The 13595-nt window shown below is 36.6% G+C and overlaps 1 protein-coding gene across 2 annotated transcripts in view; it reads left to right on the top strand.

Annotated features, from left to right (window-relative positions):
• The window catches only part of LOC109100678 (pre-B-cell leukemia transcription factor 1-like), a 56721-nt gene extending 44918 nt beyond the window's left edge, over positions 1-11803 (top strand). Inside the window, exons 3-9 of one of the 2 annotated variants that reach the window (XM_042771282.1) lie at positions 186-430; positions 616-806; positions 2060-2195; positions 2353-2512; positions 6707-6816; positions 8314-8403; positions 11448-11803. In XM_042771282.1, coding sequence (XP_042627216.1) covers positions 186-430; positions 616-806; positions 2060-2195; positions 2353-2512; positions 6707-6816; positions 8314-8403; positions 11448-11540 — 1025 coding nt within the window. In that variant the 3' untranslated portion in view covers positions 11541-11803. The remainder of the gene's footprint in view (positions 1-185; positions 431-615; positions 807-2059; positions 2196-2352; positions 2513-6706; positions 6817-8313; positions 8404-11447) is intronic. The other variant, XM_042771291.1, reaches the window with a different exon arrangement.
• Positions 11804-13595: the final 1792 nt, after the last annotated feature.

The raw sequence follows: 13595 nt of genomic DNA, 5'->3' as shown, positions 1-13595 counted from the left end.
ACATTGCACTTCTTAACTTAACTATTCCTAGTATACATTTAATCAGAAATGACCACTAAATGTCTACTACTTAGCCATAGACAACATAATATGTCTGAAAACTTTCAGGATTTCCAGTGGCATGGTAACTGAAGGCTGTTTTAGCAGTTGAACCTACAAAAGAGATTATTCTCTCTTCCCTTCAGTACTCAGTATCCGTGGAGCTCAGGAGGAGGAGCCACCAGATGCTCAACTCATGCGATTGGACAACATGCTGCTAGCCGAGGGCGTGTCAGGACCTGAGAAAGGAGGCGGGTCGGCTGCAGCTGCAGCTGCAGCTGCTGCGGCAGGCGGCGGCGGGTCCGATAACTCGGCCGAACACTCGGACTACCGGGCCAAGCTGTCCCAGATCCGTCAAATCTACCATACAGAACTGGAGAAGTATGAGCAGGTGAGAGATCAGAGTCTGGACTTCTGGAGATCTGACCTCTGTATAAACGCAGATGTTCTGCAACAAAATGTTGTAGGCCTTAGCACACCAAAAAAGTCCTCAGGATAGGATATTTGAGCAGCTCCTGTAGCTATGTTTACATGCACAGAAACTGATTGGTGTGCCGCCCCTCTGTGCATGTTCAGGCGTGTAATGAGTTCACCACCCATGTGATGAACCTGCTGAGGGAGCAGTCTCGCACTCGGCCTATCTCCCCTAAAGAGATCGAGCGCATGGTGGGCATCATCCATCGCAAGTTCAGCTCCATCCAGATGCAGCTCAAACAGAGCACCTGCGAAGCGGTCATGATCCTGCGCTCCCGTTTCCTAGATGCCAGGTCTGTATAAGTGTGTCTGTATCTAATATTACATCTAATATGTGTTTTTCTAATTTCATAGCAAACATGAAGTAAAAAGACAAATTGTTAAAACATCAGACCCCTGTTTTCTCTTCAAGTAAAGTGTCCAAATATATACACTATGGTTCAAAAGTCTGGGGTCTGTAAGATTTTTTAATGTTTTTGAAAGAACTCTTTATATGCTTAGAAAGACTAAGAAAACAGAGTAAAACAGTAAAAATGTGATCTATTATTTGAAATATTATTTAACATTTAAAGTAGCTGTCCACACACAAAATTCAAGAACGCATGAATTCCTGTTAAAATGACTGGTTTTTACCCACAAAAATTTGCCAAACAACAGTAAATGTTTCTGTATCTGAACACAAATGTCTATGTGTGGCATTTAACTACATTAGAACTACTTTGTTTCCCTACTGAAACAAAACAAAACAGCTTAAATTTTCCTGAGGTGGTTAGCTAGTTACCCAGCTTTGCCAAGATGTTATGATAAGTCTGTTTTAATGGTTTTAGAGGGATTTGCACACTGGCCAGCCAGCTAAAGATCAGCATGTCCAGGTTGAAAAACTAGCTATGAAAAGTAAACAACATTAGGCAGGTTCAGCAGGGCTGTTCTAAAACCTAGTGAACAACCTTGCTGTCTGCTTACTATATAGACAGCATCCTAACTGGAAAGGAACTTGAAAAAAGACATTTAAAGTAGTTGTTTTCTATCTTAATATATTAAAAATGTAATTTATTCATACGATGGCAAAGCTGAATCAGCCATTACTCTCAGTCTTCAGTTTCATGATCTTTCAGAAATAATTTTGATATGCTGATTTGGTGGTCAAGAAACATTAATATCCATGTTGAAAACAGGTGTGCTGCTTAATAATTTTTTTTTTGGAAACCTTGAAAAAAAAAAAAAATGATTGGCAGTATATATTATATATTTTGAAACCCAACAACGTTTTTATGAAATGTTTTGATAAAAAAGTGTGATTGTGTCACTTAGTTAAATGCTATTTAATGGAATTCAACTGTTCGTAAATTTTTAAGTGTGAATAAAATGTATTTACTGGAGCCACTGTAATTACACAGCAGGTTCAAATGTGAAGGACTTTCTAAACACTGTACTGTAGCTTCTGAATCAAACTGGCTTTGCTTTTTCCCTTTCTCACTCTCTCTTTCTCATTCTTGCTTTCTCTCTTTCTTTCTTTCTTTCTTTCTGTTCTGCCATTTTCCATTAGACGAAAAAGAAGAAACTTCAATAAGCAGGCCACAGAGATCCTGAATGAATACTTCTACTCCCACCTCAGCAACCCGTACCCTAGCGAAGAGGCCAAGGAGGAGCTGGCGAAGAAATGCTCCATTACAGTCTCACAGGTGAGACACACCAACCTTCACCCCATACAGAGAGGCAGAATACACATGAATGCTTAGTAATTTGTTGTACAAAGAAACTAAAGAGAGCTCAAGTAACATTGAAGTTTAAATGAATTTATGTTCTTTCTGATTTAATCATTAATTCTTGTCTTCTCAGGTATCCAACTGGTTTGGAAACAAGAGGATCAGATACAAGAAAAATATTGGAAAATTCCAAGAAGAAGCCAACATGTACGCCGCCAAAACCGCCGCTAACGCAACCAGCGTCTCCACCCACGGCAGCCAAGCCAACTCGCCTTCCACACCAAATTCAGCCGGTGAGTATTGCAATAAATCAACAAACAAACAACAGTTGTGTTCGTTTTTCATTGGTCTTCTGTGAGTTTTAGAATATAGCCCTGCTAGTGGCGCAGAAACTGCTAATTTAATGTCATCATCTGGCAAATAAGCACTTCACCATGGTAATGTTTTTAATATTCGACAATTGCCTGCCTTTAATGTCCTCTGTTTACTGTATTCCTCTCTTTATGAGATCCAAATCTCCCTCATCTTTATCTACATCAGCAACTTGGCCAGCAGCATAGCTTATATAAGACTTTCGCTGTCCTCTACCAATAATTTACCTGTTACTCGCCAATTTTCTGCTTTTCTTCAGTTTTTCTAGGCTGACTTAACAGTTGTTTGGCTAAAATTGTATTTGCTTTATCTGGTGTGAACGCACATAAGCTATTAGCTGGCTCAGTAGCTGTTGTCTGGTTGACCTCCTGGATGTCATTATGATGAGATGGTCAAGCCTTTTGTCATATAGCCTTGAAGTGATTAGAGGTCCATGTATATTTGATTAGTGCCCTGCGGCTTTTAAAGCAGAAATTAAGTTAAGCCCTGCTCTCTCTTAAACATCTTGGGAGTTCTCCTCCATTAAAGACAAATAGCATTCTTTGATTCCTTTTGTGACTCAATTAGCACAACCTGAATGACTTGGCTGTGGCAGTGTAACTGTACTGTCCATCTTAGATGTCACTGTAGAATTAATGAAAGACTGTTTTGGTCCTTCACCCATTGTTGTTCTTGAAACACTTTAATAGCTATTTTCAATTTCGATTAGCGAAATTTCGGTGAAGGTTTGCCGGCCAAATAGGTTCATTGTCAAAAGTGTAGCAATGAATAAAGCAGAGCTCACACAGAAGTCACTTCTGAACCAAGCAGCTTTCTGTGTGACCAACTTGAACCCGATGTGAAATCTGCAGGGGAAAATTTTTGTCTACACACAAAATTCCAGAACGCATGAATTCCTGTTAAAATGACTGGTTTTACCCATAATATTTGCCAAACAACAGTAAATGTTTCTGCATCTGAACACAAATGTCTATGTGTGGCATTTAACTACATTAGAACTACTTTGTTTCCCTACTGAAACAAAACAGCTTAAATTTGCCTAAGGTGGTTAGCTAGTTACCTAGCTTTGCCAAGATGTCAGGCAAGTCTGTTTTGATGGTTTTAGAGGGATTTGGCCACTGGCCAACCAGCTAAAGAGCAGCATGTCCAGGTTTAAAAATTAGCTGCGAACAGTAAACAACATTAGGCAGGTTCAGCAGGGCTGTTCTAAAACATGGTGAACAACCTTGCTGTCTGCTTACTATATAGACAGCATCCTAACTGGAAAGGAACTGATTTATTATGCTGTCTAGCATTAAAGAAAAGTGTAGTGCTTCTCATATGAAGTGCACTGGAGACTAGAATGGACAACTGATTTAGGTCTGGGCAATAAATCATAATCAATATTTAGTGGAAAAAAAAAAATCCACATTATCGATAATAAACTTTTGAGTAATTTCTTATATTTAGCCTATATCTAGATGTTCAGGTATGTGTCAAAACAAAAAAGGTCTTCACAACAGTCTGCCAAAATAAAAGTTTGATTTAACTTGAATGAATTATGACCTACAGTAATACAGAAATTATTTACCTACAGTAAATTGTAATTCTTGAAGTAATAATAATAATAATTTTTCATTATTATTATAATTATATCAAGTAATATCATACGACCAAGATTATTTTTCATCCATGTTTTATTTCATACAGTATACAAGGTTTGTTGTGCAACACTTTATTTGACAAAATAAATGCAGTGATTTGTTGTAAACTATTATATTTGTGGTTGATTACATTTTAAGTTTTATTAAAATGAAACTGATTTCATTGGGCCCTAAGTCAAAAGTTATGTTTACTTGTAAACAAACAAATTATTTTTACATTAATTCTCAAGGTCTGATAAATATGTGGAATGCATTGCCTCCCCCTTTAATGGTTTGCAGGGTTCCCATGGGTCCTTGAAATACTTGAAAGTTAGTGAATCTGAAAAAAAAAAATTCAAGGCCCTGGAAAGTTTTTGAAAATAAACATACATTGACACAGGTCCTTGAAAGTGCTTGAATTTATTTTGTGCAAGAAGTTTTCTGGAAAAAAATCTGTATTATTCCCAACACTTCGTGGCCTATGTGTACTAGCTTGCTTGATTTACATTAGTTACACGCATTTACGCGTTACGTTATGTGTTTCACATGTGAGGTACTTTGTGTTGTACGTTGCCATGACGTTAGAATGAACACATTTCCTCTTTTTCCTGGACATGTCCTCTTTTTGGACCTAAAAAAATGCCTCCAACCGGGATTTCTGAATTGGCCAAAATTTTAATTGTGATTGTGTGCATTTTTGTATTAGAGCGCTGCAAGGGACTGTTTCTTAATCCCGCTCCCACTGAATTTCTGACCATTATTGCCTGCTCCCGTGATTTTTGTTACCAGTCCCGCCCGCACCCGCAAACATTCTAATATAGTGCATAATTTTCACGCATCAGAGAGCATCTATCAATACGCAGAGTATTTAAACCTCTTTTGAATAAGCGCCCACTGTTCAATTTCACTTCTGTTTACACGATCATGCACGCTTTGTGTAAAGTAAGGTCAGATATTTGTCAATAAGCTCAGAATCTGTTGAGCAGCAAATCCTCCAGCATGGTCTATCAGCCATCTCTCTCTCCTCAACCCGTGATCAGTCAAGTCTGACACCTGCAGCCATTTTTTTTCCTATGGCTACTTTTAAACTGTTAATGGGTTGATTTTTTTTTTTTTTCCCCATGGGTTAAAGGTTTCAAATGTTGCATTCTGCCTATGATAAAACTGTGCTAGATGTTAAGTTTGAAATGCTTGTATGAAACATTTTGCATTCTGCTGAACTGTGCTAGATGTTAAGTTTTGTGAAGGAGGGCCACTGGTAGGAAGCTTTTTAGCTGTGTTTATAATCAATATGCACAACAGTAAAATATGTATTTTAGGTATAGACATGACATTTCTACTTTGGGCACTACTTTAACCACCAACCGGGCTGCACGACTCGCATGCGATTGTCACGCGCTTTTCGCAGATGAACCATAATGAACCGATATTGCCCAGCCCCAGTGATCTGGCTCTGTATATTAAATGCCTCTCCATTTTTTTGGGGAACCTTTAAAAATGTGGTCACCCTACATGACGTTCATGCACTGCACACTTTAACTAACCACGATGGTAACCTAAAATATGGTCAACATTTCACAGACACACAGAACTGATGGTATCAATGTTTCACAGAACTGCTTTACTTGTTAAGATAATTTACTTGTTAAGATAATGTAATCCATGAGGCAAGAAAAACTTAAAAGCATATTCATATATCTTTAAACTTCTGATTACATGAGCCTAAGCTCTTTACAATAAAATCCATGCAAAAGTTAATATCAGATAATTTTAGAATACAGTATAGGATGTACCGAGTATTCTTCAGTTTTATGCAAAACAGAAATACAACATAGAATATCAGATCTCTATCATGGCCAAAAATAAATGCAAAAAAAAAGAATCTTTTTTGCATAGTTGTGTTTGAGATATGAAAACTGTAACAATGTATCTTAAAAGATTACACGATGTAACCTCGCTCTCACTTGAAATGTGTCCCCACATCAAGTCCTTGAATTTGAGGGTATTGGACCTGGAAAGTCCTTGAAAGGTCCTTGAATTTGAAGTTAATCAAGGTGTGGGAACCCTGGGTTTGAAATGAATATTGTGATAAATATTGATATCAAATGATATTGGAAAAAAATATATTGTGAGAAATATTTATGTCCGTTTTTCCCAGTCTTAAATTGAATCCAGTAGAGTTTGGCATTGATGTGTTGCTAAGATAAGAGCATAGTCCCCTAATAGACATAAATATACAAAGCAAACAGAAATATTAGGTACTTTTAGATTGAATGAACTATAACATTTATAACAGAATATCTCTTTACTTGTTCTAACCTTGGATTTAGGATTGGGAATTTGGTACCGAGTTTGTGAGGTTTTCAACACTTATAGTAAAAGCTCTGCACGACTAACCCTTCTTACTTCAATCTTACTGTTGCATGACCGTTTCTTATCTTTATCTATCCCTGTCTTTCTCTGTCTCTCTCTCTCGGCCTCTCTTCCTCTTAGGTTCTGCTGGCTCTTTTAACATGAACTCCGGGGACTTGTTCATGAGTGTGCAGTCTCTGAATGGGGACTCGTACCAGGGGGCCCAAGTCGGGGCCAACGTTCAGTCACAGGTAGGGAGTACCGCTAAGAGAGGGTAGATGACCGGAACTAATTTCATTCAGTTAAACCTGATCATACATTGTTCTGTCATAACGGTGGTCCTGATTGCCTCGCTCGCAAAATCATGTCTTGGAAGCTGTGGTTTACATCCATTAGTGCTCAAATTCTTTTGTTATATTTATTACATTTCTAAGAAAGGACTCTTAGAATTGTGCTGCTGCCTTTTTACGGGGTACTTTTGTTAACTGTGCTTTGATTTTCACTGAACCCCATTTGCAGGCAAGCACGTGCTATTCTGAAAAAAAATATTAGTAATATTTTGTTCTTGTGTTTGCCCATATTTTCAAGGGAACTTTCACCATTAATACTGAATGGCATGTCTATGTCATAACTGATCAAATAGTCATCATCTTGTTATATATCCTTGTCACAATAAAGTTCATCTCTCAGTGCCAGCCTGCTCTTCATATTGTCCGGCGTGTGTACGTTTCTGTTCATCTGCGGCTGACTTGACGGGCCTCCGGACCTTGAGGACGGGCTGGGGTTACAGTTTGCCTCCAGCAGTTGTACACTGCTCCGTGGCCATTGTCAACTTCCAAATGAATAGACCATCAAAGACAGTCTTGGAAAAAATACAGCTCTTGTCAGCAGGTTTGCGTATCTGTCATGCTGTCACATCCGCCACCGTAGCTGGCTGACCTTGCCCAGCACACTAGCATCCAAACACAGGGTAACGAAGTAACTTCTCCAAAGGCTCAGGGGGCTTCATGAATATTCAGTGCGGGAATCCCAGAGGAAATCTTCTGAAATTAGTTCATGTGGTGCAAGAATTACACGAGAGAGATTTTACGTGTTGTTGTTTTTTTGTGTGTGTGTGTATTTTGATAGTGCTGAGTAAAATATAGAAAATATATTATAAAATATATATAATCTAATATAAATTATTTGGTTTATATATGTTTTCATTTACATATACACATATACATGTTGCATATATATATATATATATATATATATAAATGTAATATATTTAATTATTAAAGTATTATTTAAATCTTTTCTAATAGATTATATAAGCATGATTTGATAGTGCTGAGTAAAATATATACAATATATTTAATATATTACAAATAATTTACATATACTGTATATATATATATATATACTGTATATTGCAATTTATAATAACAATTATTATATTTTATTATAAGTTGTATATTTGTGGTTTGATTTTTTTTTTATCACATTTAATTATCTAAATTCACCCCTATAATTACACTCTAATCACTGATTTTAGTTTTATTTTATTTTTCGTGTCAATTCAGAAACAGATTGTATCCTTTGTTTGATATCTGCAGCACAAACATTTCATTCAACATTTGATGACCTTTTTAGTTGCCAATATTCTTTTGATATCTGGGTGACCTTTTCACAGCACAAATGTCTTTGTTTTGTATCGGTATTGTCTGACCCAGTCTTTTGTTTGTGTTGTGTTCTTCTTTGTGCAGGTGGATACTCTTCGCCATGTTATCAGTCAGACAGGCGGATACAGTGAAAGCCTCGCTGCCAGTCAGATATACAGTCCACAGGGCATCAATGTAAGTCCAAACTTAGCCTCTTCACTCTTTCAGTGCATCCGAAATCGCTTCCTGTCTATGTAGGTACTACATTTGAATTTGAATTTACTTGACAACCGTTAAAAAATGGAATTTGGATGTACTGCATCCGCCATGATGTTACTGTCACATGACCATCCAGCGTCAGTTGCGTAACTCCACTGCCATTCAGAAATCCTCTCCCGTGGCCTCATGGGATAGTAAAGTGTCCATAGAATGCACACTTTAGAATCTGGGTGGAAGAAGTAGGTCAACCGGGGATTATTTGCCTACTGTTTTTCGAATACTATGAATTCGGACATACGATTCGCCTTACATACTGTTTTTTGCCTACTGTATAGTAGAGAAGTATGCAATTTCGGGTGCAGTGTTTGTCTTTTGCTATTGTACCTGATTCCCAAGACCTGTGCCACTAGTCTGATATTTAAAAGTTTGGGGTCGGTAAGAGTTTTTAAATGTTTTTAGAAAGTAGTGCTCACCAAGGCTACATTTATTTGACCAAAATACAGTAAAACAGTAATAATGTAAAATTGTATTACTACTTAAAATAACTGTTTTCTATTTTAATATATTTTAAAATATAATTTATTCCTGTGATGGAAAGCTGAATTTTCAGCAGCCATTACTCCAGTCTTCAGTGTCATATGATCCTTCAGAAATCATTCTAATATGCTGCTTTGGTGCTCAATAAACAATTTTTATTATTTTCTATGTTGAAAACAGTGCTGCTTAATTTGGTTATGAAAATTTTATTTCAAATTGAAATCTTAAACAATGTAAAAGCCTTTAATGATCAATGCAGTGCATCATTACTGAATACAGGTATTGTTTTCCATTAGAAAAAAATCACTGAACCCTTACCTTTAAATGGAACAGTGTGTGTTTGTGTGTGTGTATACATATATGGTTAAACATACCTCTATCTGTTCTGTTGCCGTATTGATTAGTGGTGCCAGCAGCAATATGCACACTAGCAACAGTCACCAAGGTGACCGTAAATGTGACCGCTGATCTGTGTTAGCGTTACCATGGCTCCTTCAGCCACATAAACAGCAATTCAAAGCCTGCAATGGTGTCCTCCACCACAGCTCTGAGCGCACATTAAAAGAATCGTGTTAACCAGAGGAGACGAGCAGCTCCAACCATCAGTTTTGTACTGGGGGAGGAGTGTTTAAGAGAGAGGGAGAGGGAAAACGGGAACGCAAACGGCAGAGGCCAGCATGTAAAATCCACAGCGACAAGCCGTGTCGCCAACAGAGGAAATTGATCAGACAGTCTCAAGGGAGGGCTGAATAGAGATTTGGGACAGCAATCCAAGAGCATTGGTCATATCACACATCTGCCACCTTAACAGCACTGACAGGGAGCCAGCAAAGTGTGAGGAGTTAAAAAAGGAAAAAAGACAAACACAGTAACATGGTCTCTCTAAATAGCCGCTCTGAAGCAGAGCCGAATGTGTACTGTGGAGGTGACCCAGCACTTCTGTGCCACCTATGGCTGATGGAGAGCATGTTTTTGTCAGGACAGCTTACAGTGATATAAATAAATCTTTGAGGTCATCTGAATAAAATGTTTATTAATTAAATCTGAAAAATATTTCATTCACATTTTATGTAAAATTTTTTATCAGAAAATGTATTTAATTCACATACATTTTTAAATGTACATTTCATCATTAAAATCTATGAAATCTATGGTCTATTATTCACAGATTTTGAATGTAAGTATGTCTGAATTAAATAAAATCTGAAAATATTTTGAATGTGAATTAAATAAATTAAATAAAAACCTGAAAAGACATTTTTATCTAAACACTTCTTCAATTCACAGATTTTATATGTAATTATTTCTGATCTAAAAATACATTTTATCTGAGCATTTATTTTATTCACATAGATTTACCATGTAAATATTTCTAAAACCAATTAATTCTAAGACATTTTATCACATTTTTTTTACATACACATAAATCCTTAAATGTAAAGATTTCAATATTAAATAAAATCAGAAAATATATTTTAGCCAAATTTTGTTTAACTCACATATATTTTGAATGTAATCTCTATCGTATTAATTAATTATTATATTTTTTCAGTAACATTCTTGCAGTCATTTCTTATAAATAAATCTCATAAATCTTGAGTTTGATTTCAACTGATTTCATGTTCGATATTGAATATCAATAATTAAATCAACAACATTTTATACCTGGACACTTGTAACCATAGATAAAAAAAGAAGAAGAAAGCAGCAGCCCGAACATTTGCATCACAAAGCTGTGATAATGTAGCCAGAGAAAGTGTCTCAATCTTCCAACAAATTCACTGTCTTAAATAACATGATGCTTTTCCTTCTCTACCCAGTTATTCCCGTTTTTTTTTCAGTTGTGGATAATGACGGCCTGAGACATAAAGCATTTATGTGGGGGAGCTTTCCTCTCACCCATGCGCTGTAATTACGCCTTTGAAATAGACATTGAGTGTCACCAAAGCTGAAGATTTGAAAAGTTTTTTTCCTTTCTCGCTCTGCTCTTTCTTTTTTGATTACAGACTGCCTCTATCTAAAATAACAGGCTGGGAAAATAAGAGGCTGCCAAAGCCCATTTCTAGTCCTTTTTCTGATGGCATGGAAATTGCTATTAATGCCCCAAATGCTCTTTAGGCAACCTGTCTCCCGGACATGAAATGGCCTCTATTTTAGATGCCCATTATACTTTCATTCATTTAGCCAATGTGATAATTTGCAATAATTGATTCCTCCATCATCTGTCTTTTGAAAATCATGTTCTGGAAATGACTCGCTATGACTCGTAATACGCAGCATAATGCCGTTTCATTTTACTGTCTCACTTTGTGACTCTCTTCTTGCAAAAGTGTGTTTATAGTGAGGGAATTCATCACAGTCGCTCTTGTTTAGATTTCACAGCGGGGTTTGTAGTGGGTCACCTATATCTTTGCATTCAGATATGCGTTGTATTTTTAAATATGCACTTTATAATTTTGTCTTCCGTTTTTTCCTCACAAAAGACAAACGGAGGCTGGCAAGACGCCCCAACACCCTCCTCAGTGACCTCACCCACGGAAGGACCCGGGAGCGTCCATTCTGACACCTCCAACTGATCCGCACCATCCATCCTCACAGCGCGTGGGATCTTCAGACTAAAGATCCAGCGACCCACCCTCCTCAGATTTGGATTAACGTCCTACACGGTCACACACAATCATGCCATACTACCGTGGAACATTGGGATATTTTACAAGATTTTTGAAAACAATTATGAATAAAAAAAAAAAAAAGATGTGTTTGTACAGTTTTCACAGTGTATTTTAGGTGGCACAGGGCGACTAACAAACCTGTGACTGTTTCAATCTTATGAGGCCACAGTCAATGATTTAACAATCAAACGATTCATTCCACCTCAAATCAAAAAATAAAAATAAAATAAAAAAAAAAAAAGTAAAATACATGAAAAAATAAAAAAATAATAAAAAAATGTAAAAAATGTAACACTTGATATAGTGCTTGAAAGGAAGCTCTCCTTATCGGTACGGTCAATTATTATTGCCTCTTTTGTTCGTTCATTGTGATATATTGACTATTTGTTTTTGTTTGTTTATTGTTTTCCCTTTATCATTTTTCAAAAGTCCTTCCAGTATCAGTTCAGCTATATTCAAGTATTTCCTTTGACAATTTTTGCCCAATAAAACAGATTGTTCTTATACATCTTTGTATAAAACGTGAAATAGGATGTGTGGAGGTCACTCATACCATTTCAAAGCTGATTATCATATTTTCCCCATAAAAGCCATCAAAAGCTGTCCATTAGATAAAGGAACAGGTTTATGTTTATTGTAGAGAGCAGTCCAAACAACTCTGTTGTCGTAGATTTCATTTGGAGTCATTTCCTCACTCTGTTTGTTTTTGAGGACACTGTCTGCGAGTAGATGAAAATATAACTGATTCCGGAAATGGTGGAAGCATCGAGTCATTATGGTCTATAATGACATTTCCTCCCCTCTTTCACTTCAGATTGCTTTCAAACGCTCCCTTATTCCCTCTCTCCCTTAAGTGAAGGAATTTGACATAAAGAGCAATATATTTGTTTGGTTTATACAGACAGATGACCTTTACTACCCCATATAATTAAAAAACAAGCACTAATGCTCTTTAATGTTTTGAAAAAGTTGAATTAGTTTTAGTATATTCTCTTTTTACAATTTTTATTTCTTATTATCTTATGTTCACTAGCAAAAAAAATTGAAGGTTTCATTAAAAGGTTGTGTCTTAACAAATGCTAACCTGACATCTCGTCGTTTCCCCTCTAATTTCAACTATGAGAGCCAACTCTAAGTCTACAGATTTAGAAACAAGCAATGCACTTTTAACATTACAGCTGAGTATTGCTGGGAACCAAAATCCTTTGTGTAACCGCTGTAAAAGAATATGAAATATGCTCATAGCTGTTCAAACAATGAGCTTTTCCCCAGTTTTCTGTAGCATTTGTAGGGATGTCTGAAATTCAGATATGCAACATACAAGCAAGTCTGAGTCTCCAGATTACTCATGTCTTATTTCTTTTGGCCAATTTGTATTGCTGATGCCACTGTTTCCATTGTGAAATCATGACGGATGCAGCTCTTCTGCCTAATTGAAAAAAATTATCTTGAAAAATCCAATAGTTAACTAATTTTTGTTGAAAATATATCCCTGTCTGTCGGGGCTCTGGGTAATGAAGTTTGTTTTGCAGTACATTGAATCAGAATCCATTTAAATGGGGAAGTCATTAAGTTAATAGGATTTGGATATTTCAACGGTCACTCTTAGCTGTGTTTATGCAGGTAAAGCGCCATACACCCACTTAATCTTTATGGACCCTTTGCCCCGAACCCAAAAAGTTTCAAACACTGATTTGAGATGAACGATCATCTCTGCCCTGATTTATATATATCGCTAATATGACCTCAGTGTCTAATATCATATTATCCCCTGTTAATTTGTGCTCTCTAACATGTGTTCTACCAAAAACACCTTTTTGAACAATTGCCAAAAAGGAAGACGCTCCGCCTCTTTAATGGATTTTGGGGGGAAATGTTTGGGAATGTTCATCGCTATACACTATCAAAACCAAAAATGTAAAAATTGAAAGTTGCTTATGTATGTATAAGAAACAGAAA

Source organism: Cyprinus carpio, chromosome A2 (genome assembly GCF_018340385.1).
Source record: "Cyprinus carpio isolate SPL01 chromosome A2, ASM1834038v1, whole genome shotgun sequence".
In the NCBI taxonomy this organism is placed as follows: Eukaryota; Metazoa; Chordata; class Actinopteri; order Cypriniformes; family Cyprinidae; genus Cyprinus; species Cyprinus carpio.
The sequence above is the reverse complement of the archived record's forward strand: the minus strand, read 5'-3'. Positions and strand labels throughout refer to the sequence as shown.